We start from the raw sequence: 21163 nt of genomic DNA, 5'->3' as shown, positions 1-21163 counted from the left end.
TGTTACATGCTTGAAAGCAGTTAAATATTGAGTTGAGAATAGTTCTTGAGCCCAGTTGATCTGTATATGCTTACACACAAGCAGTGATTTCTTGCTGAGAACTATAAACTAAATTGTACTATTGTACTTGGTTTATATAATAGTGGAATTCATTGTTCTTAGGTATCAATAGTTTAAACATGTTTTAAAGCTCTCTCCCACCCCCCACCCCACCCCTGGCTGCCCCAATTTTGTTCTAATACCAGGTATTCTCCTGTTTTTTCATGTTTTGTAGGTGTATCCACTAATGGGCCAGGAGAATTGTCAAGTAAAGAAGAAGCCAAACTTGAAGGATTGCATCTAAATGGACCAGTTGGCAAGAAAACATCACTTGTGGATTTTGATACAAATGGCTATGAAACTGATAATCTTCCCAATCATTCTAAACTTGTTCATTCAAATGCAAGGAATGAAAATGATTTTGAAGACAAAAACGAAAGGCCTTTGAAGAGAAGAAGAGTAAATAGTAATGAAAAGGAATGTCCAAGTTCCTCAGAGACTTTCCCGGAAGCAATGTCCCATGGCAAGTTTGAAGAGCCAGAGACTGTGGATGACTGAATGTTCCCTTTTATTTCTTAAAAGTCTTTTTTTTTTTTTTTTTTTGGTGGTGGTGGCAGCAAATTTCAGGGCTGATAGTTTACCTTACAGATTCAAATACTTTAATTTATTAAGATGTTGAAATACATGTTGGTTGCTTCCTCATCTTGAATGAAGTTATCCTCCCTCCCCCCCAGTCCTGTAATGCAGATGAAATGGACAGGAGAACACTCTTGAACCAAGTCACTTCTTGCTTTAGCATGTCAAGAAAAACTTGTTATCGAGACAGTTCTCTGCAAATTATTACCAGAGTGGTAAACTGCTGTATAAAACATACTGTGGAAAGTAATCATTTCCAAATTCCATAAGATTAGATAGCAAATATAAAACATAATGAAATGTGGAGATCTTCTGTCCATGGGAAGAGAATCGGTATTGGGACAGTTAAAGAATGCCTGTAATTCCTGAGAGTTGTATGTAAGAGAATATTTTTATATATACATACATATATATATAAATATTTAAAAATAAACCAAGTCAGGTTTGTATTTGTAAAATTGTTGACATCAGTGATGTCTTTGCATATTCTTATCTGGATATAAGATACTTTCTGTATTTTTCCAGATTCTTTGTAGCCTTTGAAAGATTTTTACAATATCTAAGTCATGATTGAGCTTGTCATTTCTAAAAATAAGTGTGTAATTTTCATAAACTTGTACAGTATGGTAAACTTTTATGAGAGTTGATCTTCTGAGGAGTTTGTCAGCTTCATTTTATTTTGTTAAGGTTTTTTTTTTATTAACCAAGTAATCATGTTTTAGAAAGCAGTACAAATTTTAAATATATATAAATTTCACACCCAGTTATGAATCTCAGAATTTCAAAATATCTATCTTGGGATAAATTGTGACTTAAAATTTTAGAGGTTAGCATGATGCTTCAATTGCACAATTTTCTCGCCTCTGTAATTTTTTTTTTCAAATTTATTTTTATGAGACAATATTTAAATAATCAAAATGCTTTAATGTTGCTAACTTAGCCAGGGTCAGACATAACATTCACCCATTGATTTTTTACATTTCAGTGAGCACAGTAGTATAAGGAAATGGATTAAATAATTCTGACTGCCTTGATAAGGAACAAGTGGACAGCTTGTATTGGGTCTGATCTTGCATTCAAGGAAACCACTTTGTGAATAGTTATTATTGCATATATATGTATAAATATGCATATGTATGAGGTACTGTTAAGGGCTGGTAACCTTTTAAAAAAGAATTTGTTAGAAGGAAATAATTGCCAGTGTGATGAGATTATCCACATAAAGATTGGATTATGGCCAAATGATGATACTTTGTAATGTCAGTACCTTTCTGGCATGTAAAATTGTTCAAATGAGAATTTTTCTCCCTCCTTTCTTTTTATACCAGGCTCTCTCTACAGTGATTTTAGCACTTTTCCTGTATCGAGGCTGGTTTGAAAAATTAGCATCACACTGTTTCAAGTTGATCTGATTACCGGCATCACTTGGCAAAATATTTAGTCTTTAATTATGAACCCCCAAAGCCTTTCTAGGCCATCTGAACAGAATCTTGTTGTAAACACCACTTAATCATTTATTTAACCCCCTGCTTTCTCTGGAAATGTTCCGGGTGAATTCTCTTTTGTTAAGATTATAGGGCTAATATTTATTGTCTACAGCTCAATGCAGTATATCTCAGTTCGCTTACTTAGCAGATGCATAATATTGTAAACGTTACTGCTTTAGGGAAGATGCTACGGCTGACAAATCCCAGTTTTGTTATGTGGGAATCCAAAGTTTTCATAGCCTCGTATCAAAGATTGTCTTTTAGAAAGTGTTTCAGAGCAAAGCAGAGCATTGCTTTTAGAAATCTTGTTGCAACTTTGAACATCTATTTTTCTGTTTTCTCTATATATTTCGCAAGTTGAAAATGCTTGCAATATGGCTCATAGGAGTTTATAAGTATATTGTTCTCAGGCTTGTAAGTAAAATATAGCACTGTGTACATTTGCAGAATTTTTACTTTGATCTTTAATCTTACCTTTAATGGTATGCCTAAGAAAAGTCCTGACATTCCGTAATCAATATGTAATGCTCAGCTGTTCTTAAGTATTTAATTGTAATGTGCATTTTGTTTATGCAGGTGTTTATACAATATTTTATTCATGTTCTTTAAAATGCAGCCACTATAACTTGATAAGACATTGCACTAGTAGTACTATTTAAAATTCTAGTAATATAGTAACCTAATTCAAGAAACTTTTAATGCAGTTCGGAAACGCTGAAACTTCAGTTTGTTTCCAAACTGGATTGAAAAATCAGTGCAGCTTTGTGTATAGTAATTGTAATGTATATTTTTACGCACTATTGTGTCCTGGATCCATGAAGTGCATTGTGCGCAGCCTGAATCAAACCTTCAATTCAACAGAGCTGATGGTTGGCTTTATAAAAGGGTTTAAAGTGATATTTTGAAAGAAATTTAAAGATTTGCAAATTAGTTTTATAAATTTTTCACATAGTACTTTTGCACTGTTGGTAATCCCTGTGTCCCTTCCCTAGCTCCTTGTCTGCAATTCTGGAAAAGGTTATTAAAATATTTTTTTAAACATACTGCTTACATAAATACAGTTGTTGCATATTTTAAGACTGGTACTTCTGTTTCTTTAAGAAAATCTTGGAAGGCTCACCATCAAACATTGTGGAATATTTGGTTAAACTCTTTGCATTTGTGTCATAGAAATCTCGAAACTGAATTTGGTACATAGAAGCAAACCAAGAATGGATACAGCTGGGATTACACCAAGACTTCAAATGGCTTACTCATTTGCTTAATTTGCATAGTGCGCAAAAGAAAATATGTTAAACTGTAGTAGTAAATGAGGGAATAAAGGAAAATGCAGACATTCAAAAAGTAAGCCGCATTCTAAGCATGGTGATGAGTACACACAACAGCAGATATCTATCTATCTATCTATCTATCTATCTATCATTGGAAAATAAGGTAGATAACCACTTAGAAATTTACAAAATATCGATTTGCTACAGTAACACAAGAAAGGTTCTACAACTAAAATTATGAAGGAAAATCACCAGAACTAAATAGGAAAGTAGGCATATAAATGGTCTTTTAAGAAGTGAAATTACTCTATCATTGAAATTAATTCTACAGGTTAATATAATACAAGTTCAAGCAGTAAGGAGTTATAAAGTAGGGAATAGTCTGATCATATGAGTTATGTAATTACGATAATCATACTGACTCCAGTTAACTCAGCCTTCCACATTTGCTGGGGCTAGGAGTTCAGGACCCTCATGAAACTTTTTTAAAGATGATTTATTTGAGAGTCATATCTCTAGGAACCTTTTAGGTCTTCCAATATGACACAGCATGCCAGATGTTAACCATAATGTTGTACTGCAGGGCCTCAGAGAGATTCTCTAGGAATACCCAGGTCTTCCAGTACTTCTCTAAGGTCAACATTCTGTAGGTCACCATAAAGTCAGCTGCACTAGAGGATCTAGAGATTCCTAGAGACCATGTTGATCAAATCCACTACAGTTAAATCTGCAAGTGTAGAGGGCCAACTGCATTCCTAGGTAAAGGGTGTCATTGACTGAATTACAGTTTGGCCCCTTAATCACTATTGACTGCAGCTGATATCAACAAATCACGTTGTGGCTATACGTATCTTCGTTTCTGTATATATAATGCAGCCAAAACGTTGGCAAATAGCTAAAATGTTTGACCCCACAAATCATTGGAAATTCATTACTGGAATGATAAACCTAGAAGAATTAATAACACATTGAATTATATTTATTCCATATAAATATAGTGATGTTTATGTACAGAATCAAAAATAAGGAGTGAATGTGTGTGTGTATGTATATGTGTGTGTGTGTAGTGTACAGAACATTTTTGAAGTTTCAGTACTTAGTGAAGGTCAGGTTTAAGGACTTTAGAGGCCATACTGTATGTTACAGAACTCCCATCACTACTTGGCTACAGCAATACTGTACTGCCCTGAGGTGCGTACTGGAGCAGTGCTACCTATTTCTAAGTGTGCTATGTTCTTCGGCAGCATGAAAAAGAAAAACGGACCATCTCACAAATCCAGTACACAAACACAATGAATTTAAAAACAAAGGATGGTGATGTTGCTTCAATTTATTTTTAAGCCAGTACAAAAATACAGATGCAATTTTGTTTTTTAAAAACTGGTGCCATCTGACTTAATATATAAAGTCTACAATACTCAACAATTAAAAAAAGTTTACCCTTATGCTAGAAGACTCAATCTTGTAAATAAATTCTATATAAGAAAAAATAGGAAGATTAATAGCATAGAAAATAAACTAGAAATTTTGTTTCCCCTTCCAGTGTACGCAATATCTTTGGAACTTGGCACTAAAAAGATGTACATTTTACATAATGCAAATCCACTCAGAACTGTTTTACATGATAGCAAATCTATCCAGTAGATTACAAAGAGCAACTCTAACAAATACCCTGAGAGCAACTGCCTCAGTATAGCAGATTGACAAAAATACAAGAATCTGTCATTGACATATTAAAACTTGACTCTAAAGAGCCCCCATATCTTGTGACAAGACAATGCAAATATACATATCTGCACATACATTCTTTGCATAACTACTGTGCATGTGTTTTTACAGAATTTGACCATTTGGGGTAGGAATCTGGTAGAAGTGAATATAGATGGCAGGTTGGAAGGTAAGACAGAAGAGTAACCATTTAGCAAGTAATGGAAAACAGCTGGAGTTACCTTTATAACCGGCACTGCCATAATGTATTTCACAGATACCATGGAAAAGCTGAAACTTGAAATCTTAGAGGAGCCTTCCTATTTTCAACACTAATGAGGATGTGTTAATGCTAGCCTGAGCAGCAAAGACAAACACTTTTGTTCCTCTAATTTGATTTGCTGTAAAATCAAATTGTTGTATAGTGGGCCCTTGGTATCAGCTGATGTTTAATTCCAGGAACCTCCATGGATACTAAAATCTATGGATCCTCAACTTCCTTTATACATACAGTGGCATAGGAAATGGAGTCCCTTATATAAAATGACAAAATCAATTTTTGCCGAATTTTTAAAAAAATATTTCCAAGACATGGATGATTGAATCCAACTGCAATGGTTAGGGCTTAAAATGAGAAAGTACACCTTGTTATTTAATCCATCCTAGATTTCAGAGTGGGAGACAAGTCCACTTTTTATAATGAAACAGATGCAGGACAAAATGTATGAATGCATTAAAGAAGAACAGTTCTGTTTTGAAAACATGACATTTTGAAAATCTATAATAGTACATTTTAAATCATGTACACCATCATCCTAGGCTTATCCACCCTGAAGTAAATTCCATTGACAGAGCTTACTTTCAGGTAAATAGTACAGAGTCAATTATTGAGATCGTACTGCATACTGGCAGAATGTAATGCTTCACAATCATACGTTTATGGAAGAGCGCCAAGGCAGTTCCTTTTTCATTGGCTACACAACGGCAGCTTGGTGATGCCAGGGCAAACCTTCCATGACTTATCAGTAACTGTTTAGATTGGGATGGAGCTGTATTTCAGCACTACCCAACTGCCATTATACAACTTGGAAAAAGGCACTGTGCAAGGAAGTACGAAATACCTCCTTGTATTAACAGCCAAGAAAGTACTTAAATGGATGTAGTTTGGGGTTGTACCAGCATATGTCTCTAAAAGGATTGCAACCAAGGTTCACAGTGAAGTGAAAGATAATACAATTTTTACAACCTTAACAGCCTACTTTTTGTACACTTGTACAAATGCTTGCAGCCTAAGCATAAACTGTTGTATCACTGCCCATTTAGATTAATGCCATATACAGTGTTCCCTCGCTACTTTGCAGTTTGCTTTTCGCGGACTCGCTATTTCGCAGGGTTTTGGCTCCCAGTTTATGAATGGTTGTCATTGCCTAGAACGGTGTTCTAATCTCGCCTCCTAGCAATGATGGAGTGTGCAAGGGGGTTTCGCCCTCCCCCTCGGGAGAGAGGGAGCCAATCAAGAGAGATTTCAAAACAAAGAAATAGCTAGCAAAAAAAAAGGTATGTGGTGCCTTTAAATCTCTCCTCACTTCTGCCTCACCCCCGAAACTCAATATAGAGATGTAACGTCCCTACTTTGTGGATTTTCACTTTTCCAAGGTGGTTCTGGAACATAACACTCGCAATAAGTGAGGGGACACTGTACACTGAATCTCTACAATGACATTATGTAACATTATTTTTGTTCCTAGGCTATAAATGTTACTTTCTAATTTGTTCTATTATTAAAAAAAACATGGAAATAGTGTTTCAAACTGTATAAACTTTGTTTTTGCAAGACATCCTGCAACACATTTTGCTATAGCTTTTTTCAATGAATATCTCTTCGAGTCTCGACTAATTCAACATAGTTTGTGGCAGTCACAAAAACAAAGTTCATGGAGTATAACAACTACTTTGAAAGTACGTACCGCACAATTAGGAAATAACACTTTCAAGTCAGGAACAGATTTTTTTTTCAAACACTACCCAAAACGCTACCCAAGATACCTCCAATTGCAGAAGTCAGGGATTGAACCTGGCCCCTTTCTGTTCAGAATGCTACTAGTCAAGAGTCAGCCAACAGTTTCACCTCTGCTGTAATCTTCCTACAAGCCTGAAAAATTGAGGGGATCACAAAATCTTTTTTGAAGTGAATACTGGGTTTGGTGTTCTAAATTTTTTTAAATGACCTCATATTTGCTCCATCGTGTAAGGTTTTTCCCCCCACAACTTGCTTTGATGTTTGTATTGTAAGACACACATACATATAAGTAACAGGATCACTCAGACAAAAATATCAGACAAGTTTGGTAACTGGTTGATTTTCTTGCTAATGAAGGTATTTTCCCCTGATGCAGGAAAAGTGGTTGGCAGGCTACACTGTAATTTTTTGCTATCATATTGCAATTTTCTCTTTGCCACAGTGAAATAACCACTAGCATTTACGCATTGGGTTGTGACCAATTTCTAAAAATGCCATTATGGGAATTGGTTTCAGCTTGCATTCATTTGGTCACAATTAAACAAGACTGCCCACAATCATCTCTGCTTTTGTGGCAGTGTATTTAAGCAGGCAACAGAAAAACAAGTAGAGAATATTTGGATTTATTCTAAGTACATTGAATCAGAAGTGGCCTAAACACTTGCAGTGGTTCTCAACCTGTGGGTCCCCAGGTGTTTTGGCCTAAAACTCCAGAAATCCCAGCCAGCTTACCAGCTGTTAGGATTTCTGCGAGCTGAAGGCCAAAATATCTGGGGACCCACAGATATCATCTGATCCTGGATGAGAGACCGCCAACCAATACAAGGTGCTATAGGTTATGGTTCAGAGGAAGGAACTGGCAAAATCACCTCTGAGTATCATTTGCCTAAGAAAACCCTACAAAACTGATGGGGATCACCATAAGTCAATTTTTGATTTAGAAGCACATACACACAGAAATACATGTTGAACGAGGTCTTACACTCATATCATAACGCATCACTTCCCAGTTCTGAAACAATACTTTGTAATCTCTCTGGGCATCAAACAAACTGGAATGAACCTTAATACCTCACTAACTAGGATACCCAGTGTATTTTGTATCTGGAGTAAACGGTCTAAACATTTAATTGAACAAAACAGAGCTCTTCTTATCTTTTGATTCCAGTTATATGACCTATTTGTTTCCTACCAAATTCATCCTGTTGCCTTTACAAAATTCAGTTAGTCATTCTGTTTCATTTCGTGATTCTCCAATGATGCTGGGTTTTAATCTATAATGGGTGTTAATATTGATATTTTCCCCCCACAATCTTCTCCCAAATTCCTGATACCCACCCCAGACATACAACACACAAATATTTTTTTCACATGTCTTCAAAATGTTTACATATTTAAGCAAAACAATTCTTTTAAAAGTCAGGTGTTTAGTGGACATCAAAACTAAGGAACATGAGCAGGCAGAGATGGAAATGTTAGACATATTGCAAATAACTTTGGAAAGCTAAATGAAAATAGAATTGCTGCATCTGAGCTTTTTCCAGGCTCTCAGCGTAGTTCCAGCTACAAAATCATTCTGAAAATCAGTTCTGATCTATTTCTAACTTGGATTCTAGGTCTGATGAGCCCAAATCAAAAGAAAATGTCATTGAAAGACTGCCTTAAACAGAGAATTCCTTCCACTCTGACCCTCTTAGACTATAACATACATTTTTTTCACAGCATGAACACAAAATCACGCCAGGGTTGCTGTGATTTTCCAAGCTGTATGGCCATGTTACAGAAGCATTCTGTCCTAACATTTTGCCCACATCCATGGCAGGCATCCTCAGAGGATAACTGTCATAGATGTGGGCGAAATGTCTGGAGAGAATGCTTTTGGAACATGGCCATACAGCCCAGAAAACTAACAGCAACCCAGTGATTCTGGCCATGAAAGCCTTCGACAGCACTAAATCACTCCCTTTTGCAGAGAAATACAGAAACACTTAATTTTCCTAACCTGGTTCTGAAGGCTGCTGTGCTTTAAGTGCCTCCTTTTTATGATTTCATTTCCTCAGAAAAAAATGTTGTGCTTTACAATCCCCCGAGAAACAGTGAAAATAATGTTTAATTTCCATAGTAACTGGTGCAGATCAACAACAATGCCATTTAAATAGAAACTGCTCTGAACTTCTGAAAAGAAATACTGCCATAAAGTACTTGATTCAGCGGAATATGCTGTTTGGTCCTTTTCTGTTTCTAAGTCAGCTTCCCAGACTCAATATGCATCTTTGAGGGCAACCACTGTCATCAGAAAGCCTTCTTGAATCCTATCCAGATGCAGCAAAGCTTTTCTAAAGTTTTAATCTAGCCATAAAGAAGAACATGGTGGGAAAGATACCACTGGATACAAGGAGGCCTTTACTTGTGCTCTTTCTGTCCTCCTTGGCTCTGTCTCCCTTATCTGCTTCAGAAGGGACCTTCTTGCACTGAAGACAGGCCCATCTAGCAGCAATGTAGAAGCTGCTATTGCATCTAAACTGCGATCTGGAGCCCCCGGTGGCGCAGTGGGTTAAACCCCTGTGCCGGCAGGACTGAAGACTGACAGGTCGCAGATTCGAATCCAGAGGGAGAGGCAAATGTGCTCCCTCTATCAGATCCAGCTCCTCATGCAGGGACATGAGAGAAGCCACCCACAAGGATGATAAAACATGAAATCATCCGGGCGTCCCCTGGGCAACGTCCTTGCAGACGGCCAATTCTCTCACACCAGAAGCCACTTGCAGTTTCTCAAGTCACTCCTGACACACACACACAAAAAACCTGCGATGAATCTAACTCTATTGATTTCATTGGCCTTTCCTTTTTACCACTGGATTCTGGGCACTTTCTAGATATGCCTATTTGTGGTTTAATTGGTTTCTTTAGGAAAAGAGCATGAGCACTCTCGCCCTATTTGTGAATAGATGAAGAGCACCTTGGGGGTCAGATACGGAAGAAGAAATAATATACAACAGGAGTCCTGTAACTGGACCTTTAGCTGTTTGATTTAAGCATCTCACTACACTGATTAAGCTTTAAAATCCTCCTGCTTAGATACATCCTACCTCTGTTCACGCCCAGTGTTTATTTAAAAATTTTAATTTACTACATCTGGCATGGCCATAGGTTTTTAAATTTTTTTTGTGTTATTGCCTATATGTGAATTATATTAATTGTATTGTTTTATTTGCTTACTGTTTTGTTTTTTTATTGATGTGTTGTTGGGCTTGGCCTCATGTAAGCCGCCCCGAGTCCGCTTGGGGAGATAGTGGCGGGGTATAAATAAATTATTATTATTATTATTATCATCATCATTATTATAATATCCCTTTGGTTTCCCTCTGTTGGTTGGTATATTCTTTCCTCTTACAATGAGTAATGACAGACTGGAGGAAATAGTGAGAAGAGTGTGAGTTTATACAGGCAGATAGAGAGGCATGTGACTTGCTTGGTTCCTGTATGGAATCACCAAAGAGCCCCCAGTGGCGCAATGGGTTAAACTCTTGTGCCAGCAGGACTGCTGACTGAAAGATCGGCGGTTTGAATCTGCGGAGCGGGGTGAGCTCCCATCTGTCAGCTCCAGCAGCTCATGCCGGGACATGAGAAAAGCTTCCCACAAGATGGCAAAACATCTGGGCATCCCCTTGCAGACAACCAATTCTCTCACATCAGAAGCGACTTGCAGTTTCTCAAGTCACTCCCGACACGAAAAAAACAAACTCAATTTACCAATCCCTTTTCAACATGAGCCTTTTGCGTCTTTGACCCCTATTGCTGAGAACTACTGTCATAGGAAAGAGCTTTGTGACACTGCTGGAAGAGAAAGCTTCTTCTATGAGCCTGTACCTTCTTCCAAACCAAAGTTGTTCAAAAAGATGTCATGAAAAGCTATGAACAAGGTGTCAAACTTTAGCAGTGTACTTTGTTTTACTCATTCCTCCATTAAAATATTGCTCAAACTATGCTTTGAACAATGATGGTTGTTGACCTACAGAGAGCCTCGAAGCCATGACTTCTGACAAGGCACATATCTAATTACCCCTGAATTTAACACAACTCAAGATTTGAAATAGGACACGTATTTCAAACTACTGGCTGGAATGGCAAGAAACCGTTTGGGATTGCTCTCATAGTGACTTCTGTAGCAGAAAAAGCCATTCTCCCTCTTCCCCTCCCTACAGGCTACACATCAGAATGTATATCCCCACAGAATAAGGGTCTTAGGCCGAATGTTATTTGATCAGTATTGATCTTGAGTAACCTCTGAAAAAAAGTCAGTTGAAGCTGGTCTTCTTGGCAAAAGAAAACCCTGTTTGCCCAGCAGTCTGAAGCTGATTCTGAAATATTTAGGACCCATTTACTGCAAAATCCGGCTGTAGCTACTTGTACACTGGCTACAGTTGAGATGATTAACACTGTGGCATTAGAAGCGTTTTTTGAACAGACGGTGCAAGATTTTTAAGTATTTCTTGAAGCTCAGCATTAACTATCCACCTGTACATTTTAAATTATCAAATTGCCTTCGAAAGGTAGCCGTCATCAGATTGTGCAAATGCCAAGGACTCATACAATTCCATTCACAGATATGACAGATTCTACTGATTTGTCAGCACTTACAGCTGGAAAGCAAGTGTTACTTTAGATAAGGAACTCCTTTTGTCATACAGCGCTTTTCCCTTTAATGTCCATCTTGATGCTAACTTCGGACTGCTTGCTCTGCTCTTCTGTAAAGGTGATGTAAGAATATACCAGGCTTCCAGCAATACTGCAAGACATCAGTGTTAAGATGAAAAATACATATTTAGAATCCTTCTTAGTTGTACTAGATAATTTATTTTAGAATAATCGAATCATTGAATTGGAAGGGACCTCATGGGCCATCCAGTCCAACCTCCTGCCAAGAAGTAGGAAAATCGCATTCAAAGCATCCCTAACTGATGGCCATCCAGCCCCTTTTTAAAAGCCTCCAAAAAAGGGGTCTCCACCACACTCCACAGAGAGTTCCACTGCTGAACAACTCTTTCAACAAAAACAAACTTTCTCCCTCCTTCCTATGACTTCCCCTCACATATTTTATACATGGTCATCATATCTCTTCTCAGCCTTCTCTTCTGCAGGCTAAACGTGCTTAGTTCTTTAAGCTGCTCCTCATAGGGCTTGTTCTCCAGACCTTTGATCATTTTAGTTGCCCTCCCCTGGATTGGAAAAGACCTCTTGGGTCATCCACTCCAACCCCTTGCCAAGTAGCAGGAAAATCGCATTCAAAGCACCCCCGACAGATGGCCACCCAGCCTCTATTTAAAAGACTCCAAAAAAGAAGCCTCCACCATCCTCCAGGGCAGGGAGTTCCACTGCTGAAAAGCTCTCTCAACAGAAAACAAAGTTGCTCCCTCCTTCCTATGACTTCCCCTCACATATTTTATACATGGTCGTCATATCTCTTCTCAGCCTTCTCTTCTGCAGGCTAAACATGCTTAGTTCTTTAAGCTGCTCCTCATAGGGCTTGTTCTCCAGACCTTTGATCATTTTAGTTGCCCTCCCCTGGGCGCAATCCGGCTTGTCAACATTTCTCTTCAATTGTGTTGCCCAGAATTGGACAGCTGGTTCCCATTTTGACTTTTCTTAAATGCCAGGCCAGAAAAGTGCAGATACTTGTGTGCAAACAACCAAATTATTGGTGGATTCCCAGATTATTAATAAGTAGTTCAACTAATATTTTATAGAGTTAATGCAATAACTGAATTGAATTCCATGGAAACACAACTTTATAGGATAATAATGATTCAACAAATCACAGGTTAATACTTCGCTTTGTCTTCTTAGATTTAATCTAGAATTCTGCCATACTGTTTATAATTATCCCTTTGCAATCATTATAAGTTCCAAAATTTTAACTCTATCCAGAAAGATTTATAATTATCCCTTTGCAATCATTATAAGTTCCAAAATTTTAACTCTATCCAGAAAGACTTTTATTAAATAGATATATTCATCAAAATCTTTTGTACCAGTTGAATTTGTAACAGGAAAAGCTCAGAAAAAAACTGCTCAATGTTGATTTAAAAATTGTTTGTTGACTGCAGTTCCGAACAGATGGAGATACATATATAAAAACATGTGTGGTTAAGTATGAATATAATTATGACTATATATTAAGAGTAGACCCTTTCAGAAAGAAAAAAACAGGGAAATTTACAGCAGGGAGAACATATGTTGGTAAAGGAAAAACTTAACACTGGCACATAGTTCAACTAATAGTCAAATTCCATCAGCAGAGATGTCGAAACAACATTATAGTAAAATGATCAAAGAAGACTAAACTGGTTTGATGTAGATCAAGTTTCTTCAACCTGTGGCCCTCCAGGTGTTTTGAACTTCAGCTCCCAGAATTCTTGACCATAGTCATCAAATGAGAGCAAGTGTGACTACCTTAATGCCTACCTTGAATCTACATGTAATAACAAACACTGGAGGACAATGATGTGGGTGATACAAAAACTAGTACCAACAGTATCAAGCACTTGCATGTAAATAAGACCTTTGAGAATGGGGGTCTGGCATTGGATTGAAGATAACTACAATGTTCTTATGAACAAGAACTCATCTTAACAGTCTTCCTGATTATGGGACCTTTTGCAACTGTATTCAACCCAAGGCAGTCATATGCATTATATGCATACACATTGTAATCTGTATTTCTGGATGCTTCTGGGTGATGGGAACGGGACTTATATGTGCGTTCACATCCCTGTTTCCAATTTCAGCCCTACATGCATCCTTACAAAAACTTAAACAGAGCTTAAGAAAATGGCAAGAGTGCCCTCCATCATGACAGCTCATCCGTGTATAAAAAGGAGACCTCTCTTCTAGTTTCAAATTGCACTTTTTCAATTTTATTTTGCCTTTCTCATTCCAGAACTCTAATTTCAAAAAACACAATTCATAATGCAATTGAATGCAAGTTCATAGAGAAGGATCTTCTGACTTCAATATGCATTGCATCCACATTGAGTGAGGACGAGATTGCCTCCTTTCCTCTAACAATAAAAACCAATCTTATCAACTCCTTATCTAACAAGCTTCTATACATTGTACCAAACAAGATAGACGTTTTCCCGCACTCACCTGATATTTAATCCTACAAAGTTTGTCCATGTGAAAATATAATCCCCTCCAAAGAACATCCCTATGTAGGTTATTAATATATTCTAGGGAAAAGATACAGGAGAGTTAATTGTTTAAGTCACAGAGTTCAAATAGAATTTTTCTTCAAAGCTGGCAGTACTCATGGTAAGTGCTAAAAAGTCTCACAAATGTCTTAGTCCTAAAATGAATAAGAGATACAAATTTGTTATTTAAAAACAATAAAGTGGATGAGAAAACCAGGGCATTTGTACCTTTCTAGATAACAACTTTGTATAAGTTATATGCAAGGTATTGTCTATGGCAGTGGTTCTTAATCTGTGGGCTGCAGACCAGCAATGGGCCACGAGGACGAAAATCTGGTCCATGAGCCTCCTTCCTCTTTAATTTATTTTCACTTCTTTTGCGTCACCTGACACTCCTTCCCTATCGCTGACCAGCCCCGCCCTCTTGGATAAACCACATCAGCTTTAGATTATTAAATATGGTTTTCTGTGGGCAAGCAGATGGCGACTACTGGATGGCATATGTTCTGTATCAGAAACTAGAGCTGATGTGGTCTATCCAATAAAAATGGCCTCCGGGTATTTATAAATTGCCTAACCAACTTATTCCTTCCTCTCAATCCACTAAATTTAATATTTTCCCATGAACACTGAACTCGTAAACACATAAATAATTGTGTAAACAACAGACCTCAATTTAGAACACTAGGTTTTCCATAGATCTAATTCAAGGGGGTTAGATATTTCATAGAACATCATTTGCATTATACTGCCTTTCTTCTCTATAATGCAGAGCAACAGATGTGATGTGTACCAAAAAACAAATGCTCACCTATGCAAGTTGCATGCTATAGCTGCATTACATTTATTTATTTATTATTGGGACTTCAAGGGAAAACAAACTATGCAATAGTACAATTATTTCTCAGCTTTATAGATTTGAAGACCTTACCTTAATACAACCAACTATTGTAGTTGTAAGGGCAGAGTTATACTGAGTACAAAGTACTGTTGAATACATAAGAATAAACCTACAAAGAAAGAGTCAAACTTTAACAAGGTATTGAAAATAAATCACTGGCTGAGCAGAAGACAGATTTCGTTTAAGTTTTGCTATCATGCGAAAGATGTGTTCCTTAATGGAATATCCTTTGACTCCTCCCTCTCACTCACTCCTGTCTCAGTTTAAAATCTCATCCCTTGCGAATATTCCTACCTCTCTTCCACCCACCTCCATTGGTCCTGTCCCACCTGAACATCTCATCCCAGGCTTGCAAATGTACCCACCCCCCTCCCTCCAAGGTTAATAAGATTAACAATAGCTGACTGATTTAACATACTGGATTAAAACTGATTAAAAGCCATATAAGATGGCTATAAGCATATGTTAGTGGTTCTCAATGTGTGGGTCCCCAGATGTTTTGGCTTACAATGCCCAGAAATCCCAGCCAGTTTACCAGCTGTTAGGATTTCTGGGAGTTGAAGGTCAAAACATCTGGGGACCCACAGGTTGAGAACCACTGGTATAGGTAATGAAAAGAATTCTCTCAGGTAAAAAAGAAAAAGAAAAAGAAGAGACTTCTGTCATGATATTTACACTTTTGCATAGGATCCGCCCAACCCCACTCATGCAAATGTGGAGGGCCCACTATACTACTTCATGCTAATATAGCATAATTTTGATGTTCAAACAATTCAGCCCTCAAGACATGTATAATTGCAATTTTTATCCCTTTCCTGTCAATTTGTCATGCCTGCTTTGCTTAATGATAAAACAGAAGTACACATAGTACTGCATTAGGCTTCCAGTAACAAAGTACTTGTTTCTGGGGGTGGGGGAGGGAGAGGAATCAGGAACATACATATTAAAGCAGAGGTGGGAATGTTGCTGAACTGCAAATCCCTGCAGCCTTAGCCAGCAAGTCCAATAGTGGGGAAGAAAGAGAGCTGCAGTCCTAAAAACATCTGCTGAACCATACAATTCCCCACCCCTGGGATCACTAAAACATTCTTACTTACCCCATTACACAGGAGAGTGTAAACTGTACAAGGAAGAGGGTATCTGCCCAGCCTTGGTATTCCATTGCCTGAAAATAAGAACAAATTTCATGTGTTGGTTTATTTGTCTCATTTATATTCTGCTTTTCTTCCAAAGTATTCAGGTGGCATGCATGGCCCTCTCTGAACCACTATCTTCACAATAACTGAGAGGTAATATTGAGTCCAAGGGCACTGAGTAAACGTCATGACCAGGTGAAGATCGGAAGTCAGCCTCTCTAGTCATAGAGCATTAACGAATTACATCCAGGCTGGGCAATTGTGGGCTCCTTCAATGCTGTTGGACTACAACTTCCATGTGCCCTAATCAAAAGCTCTTTTATATTACATAATTCCACTTGAACCGTGCAGTCGCACCCAAGCTGCTTTAAACGCCCCTTTAGCAATGTCCCTTTAGCATTGATGAGTCCTATCTTTCTATCAGCTTGGGAGATGCTGGATTGCCCTCCTGTTTGAGCAAGGAAACAGGAAGAATACCAAGGCTGGGCAGATACCCCCAAAATCAATGTCCAGGGTATAGCTTTCACAAATTTATTAACTGGTCTTGAATCTATCTCCAACCAGGCACTATCTTGCACTGGTAAATACAGAGCAGTTACAGATCTGTAACTCTAGATTACAAATCCATAGGTGCACTACTAAATACAAGCCATTGTTCCTATTCTATTGCTTTAAGGTTTTTAAAAGCCTTTTCCTACTGATTTCACTGCAAATCACCTCAAGCATTCATCTAGAGCAGTGGTTCTCAACCTTCCTTAAAATACTGTTCCTCATGTTGTGGTGACCTCCAACCATAAAATCATTTTCATTACTACTTCATAACTGTAATTTTGCTACTGTTAAAAATCATAATGTAAATATCTGATATGCAGGATGTATTTTCATTCACTGGACTAAATTTGGCACAAATATCCGATACGCCAACATTTGAATACTGGTGAGATTTTGGTGGGGGGAGGGGGTTGATTCTTTCATTAGGGAGCGATAGTTGCTGGGGTTTATAGTTCACTTACAATCAAAGAGCATTCTGAACTCACCAATGATGGAATTAAACCAAACTTGGCATACAGAACTTCCATGACCAACAAGAAATACTGGAAGGGTCTGGTGGGCATTTACCTTGAGTTTGGGAGTTGTAGTTCACCTATATCCAGAGAGCACTGTGGACTCAAACAATGATGGATCTGGACCAAACTTGGCACGGATACTCAATATGTCCAAATGTGAACACTGGTGGAGTTTGGGGGAAATAGACCTTGTCATTTGGGAGTTGTAGTTGCTGGGATTTATCATTCATCTACAATCAGAGAGCACTCTGAATTGGGCCAAACTTCCCACACAGAACCCCCATGACCAACAGAAAATATGTGTTTTCTGATGGTCTTTGGCGACCCCTCTGACACCCCCTTGTGACCTTCCCCCAGGGGTCCCGACCCCCAGGTTGAGAATCGCTGATCTAGAGGCACAGGCCATTGAAATCTGTCCACAGAGGCTGAAGGAATGGTATTACTTAAATAGCAGACATATCAGATACCACAATATTTTAAAAAATACTAATGTAAGAAACTGATCACAATAAATTGTGGACAAAAAGGTTGTTCTCATTAACATAGTCAACTAGCACTAGCATTGTTTGAAATGTTCAACTCTAGCTAAACGTCTGGGAATGTAATGGTCCAACAAAAAGATAAGGTTTTGCCACTGTTTGAACTCTGGTTCACAACTTTAGATCTGTTTTTAAATTTAAGACTTCATTTTTAGATTGAATGTGTGCTGAAAAGTCTTTTAGTGCATTTAATAAAAGCAATAGGGAAAAAGACAAAATGTACCTTTCACAACAAGATGTTTACTGAAAAATAAAAATGCTTCTAAAAATTGAACATTGACAAATATTTATTTCTTTATTTATTTGCAGCATTTATATGCTGCCCTTCTCACCCTGAAGGGGACTCAGAGCGGCTTACAAGATATATTTTCATTCAATATATTATATTATTAGCATGATACAATATCAGTATTATATATTACTATATTGCACTATACCATTATATTGTAATATTATTAGTAATATTACATGTAATGTAAATATATAATAATAATTATAATATTGTATTATTATTTATATTATATTGTATTACATTATAATATTATAAATATTATATGTATATACAATATACTATATTATATTATTATTCTGCCTAACTGCCTGAAGGCCTGGTCCCACATCCACATTTTAACCTTCTTTCTAAAGGTGAGGAGGGATGATGATGATCTGATATCCCAGGTTAACATTGAACCCGACTCAAAATGACTCAACCCATAACTTACGCTTTCTACACATAAACAATATGTTCACCACAGACAGGATTATTCATAGCTTGACAAATGTTCCCTTGTTGACATGTTAGTTCTTTTAACATCTCAATCTATTTGTCACATATTGCCATAATCTCCCCTTAAGCCTCATACTCTGTCAGTATCAAGGCAAATTAATATAATGAAAGGGGAAAATGGAGGTACATTCTTAAGGTGCATTAATAATAAAGCAGTGATTTCTCAGCTCTATGAATTTTAAGCTTCCTGGATCTTCAACAGACCAGGCTTTGTTCACCTTCACTGTCAAGAGCTTGCCAGAGAAGAAAAACAAAGTTTGTTTAAAAAAGCTAGCAGCACAATATATGTGCACAGACACAGAATACAAATTCCAGAGTCTAATACAGTGTCAGGATTCTATTTCTCATTCTGTTGATGCAGATATTTCTAATGAACACATTCTCCTTATCCAAACCCTCCACTACCATGAACATCAAGATGTTATTTTTCCATCTTAATGGAACACAGAATTATTATTCTTAATGCCAATCTTGCCTATTCTTAAACTTAGATTGACAAGTTAGGTCAAAGAGGAAATAAATGTCTCCTTGTGAATGGAATAGTGGTCTTGAAGGAGCTGCCTGAGAAGAAACTCTCACATATAGCCTTTCTGGAAAGACCAAGGAGCCCCGGTGGTGCAATGGGTTAAACCCCTGGTACCAGGACTGCTGACCAAAAGGTCAGCGGTTCAAATCTGGGGAGCAGAGTGATTGTAGTTCTCCCTGCATCCAGAGAACCCTGTGGCCCCCACCAAATCTGAACCAAACTGGATATGAACCAAACTGGGCACACAAACCCTACGTGGCCAATTGTGAATACAGGAGAAGTTGGGGGGTGATTGACCTTGGCGTTTGGGAGTTGTAATTCACCCGCATCCAAAGAGCACTGAATCCAGCTGGTGATGGATTTGGACCACACTTGGCACACAGATCCAACATGGCCAATTGGGAATACTGGTGGGATTTAAAGAGGATTGAGCCACTTTTTGGGAGTTGTAGTTCACCCACATCCTTATGCATTTTCTAATAGAAGCATTAATTTTTAAAACTAAAGGAAAGATTTACTTTTTTCTAATAAATAGCGTTACAAATTACCTAAGTTGTTTCTGCTGCTGCTCCTAGACCACCTTCACTAGGATGCTACAAGACCACCCTCACATTGCACATTGTGTTTTCTGATGGTCTTTGGCAACCCCCTTCAGGGGTCCCGACCCCCAGGTTGAGAAAAACTGATCTAGGGGACAATGGAGGCATTTTTACAATGTCATTGTGCCTCCCTGAGTAGTTTTATGTCTTGACAAAGCCACTTTTTAACTATGGGAAGTGAGGGAGAATACACTTCCTGTTCATTTCCTGTTTCAATAAAGGCTTCTTCTTGTCCTTCATTGGCCCAGTCCAGCCCAAACATAATGAAAATGCCTCCAACATTATCTGGGGTCAAATGTTTTTAAAAAGTTGCAAACACTTTTGTTGAAAAAAAATCATTCTAATGGAGGCGGCGGTGCTTCAAACAGTGGAAATGCTCATAAACACCTCCTAGAGAACTTTTGAGGGCATTCTAGAGCATAAAATAAGTTCTTTGGGTGCCACGGAAATGACCACACTGTGCCAACCCTTGACTTAAAGAAGGCATGGGCAAACTTTAGTCCTCCAGCCAGTAGGAATTGTAGGAGCTGAAGTCCAAAACACCTGGAGGGCCGAAGTTTGGCACATCAGTTTGATTTCAGGTATAAAATGAGTTATATTCCAGTTTTGTCCTACAATTTAAGAGTGTATTAACAATAATATCCTGATCAAAGGACCTACTGCAGCTATAGTTTGGATTTTTGATCATTTTTCTGAAACAAAAGCCAAAAACTCACCTTTTGCGCATCTCCTGTAAAATAGGCAATAGCCAAGGTTGGAAGAATCATGAACAGTGCATTATAATAAAGGAGGCCATATTTTCCCAGCTCCTACGAATGAAGAAAGATGTGAGGGGTTTGTTTATATTGACAGGCAGACCTCAATAGTCATCCTTGCCAAACACTATGAAAATGTTCCTATCTTGAGTCTTTACCTTTGTGTTTTCTCTATGGTGCAAACTGGGAGAAAATAAGTTTTGCACTATATTTTAAATGTATTTACTCATTTGGTTTATATCTTGCTTTTCCATACAATTGGACTCAAAAACAGTTTACAACATAAATTAAAACAGAACATCTCTAAAACAATATGGAGTACAAAAATGTAAAACACATTACACTATACATTACATTATTCATTGTCTCCTTGTTGTAAAAATAGTAAATGAAAAATTATTAACTGCGATAACTATTAAAGAATTCCTACTAGATAGAAGACAAAAAGGGAAGTGGTGCTGGAGGGGCAAAATAAATTCATTTTAAGAAGAAGTTTCATT

General features: G+C 37.7%; 2 protein-coding genes across 5 annotated transcripts in view; one reads left to right on the top strand and one right to left on the bottom strand.

Moving 5' to 3' along the window:
* MIER1 (MIER1 transcriptional regulator) overlaps nucleotides 1-3233 on the top strand; it is a 49640-nt gene extending 46407 nt beyond the window's left edge. For all 4 annotated transcript variants that reach the window (XM_067467839.1, XM_067467838.1, XM_067467840.1 and 1 more), the window contains one exon: nucleotides 275-3233. In XM_067467839.1, coding sequence (XP_067323940.1) covers nucleotides 275-597 — 323 coding nt within the window. In that variant the 3' untranslated portion in view covers nucleotides 598-3233. The remainder of the gene's footprint in view (nucleotides 1-274) is intronic.
* Nucleotides 3234-4748: 1515 nt separating this feature from the next.
* Nucleotides 4749-21163, bottom strand: part of SLC35D1 (solute carrier family 35 member D1) — a 30712-nt gene continuing 14297 nt past the window's right edge. The window contains exons 8-12 of the mRNA XM_060773702.2: nucleotides 20625-20717; nucleotides 16352-16419; nucleotides 15285-15363; nucleotides 14310-14392; nucleotides 4749-11949 (exon numbers count right to left, since the gene is read on the bottom strand). Coding sequence (XP_060629685.2) covers nucleotides 11844-11949; nucleotides 14310-14392; nucleotides 15285-15363; nucleotides 16352-16419; nucleotides 20625-20717 — 429 coding nt within the window. The 3' untranslated portion in view covers nucleotides 4749-11843. The remainder of the gene's footprint in view (nucleotides 11950-14309; nucleotides 14393-15284; nucleotides 15364-16351; nucleotides 16420-20624; nucleotides 20718-21163) is intronic.

This window comes from Anolis sagrei, chromosome 4 (genome assembly GCF_037176765.1).
Source record: "Anolis sagrei isolate rAnoSag1 chromosome 4, rAnoSag1.mat, whole genome shotgun sequence".
In the NCBI taxonomy this organism is placed as follows: domain Eukaryota; kingdom Metazoa; phylum Chordata; class Lepidosauria; order Squamata; family Dactyloidae; genus Anolis; species Anolis sagrei.
This window is presented reverse-complemented; position numbering and strand designations above follow the sequence as displayed.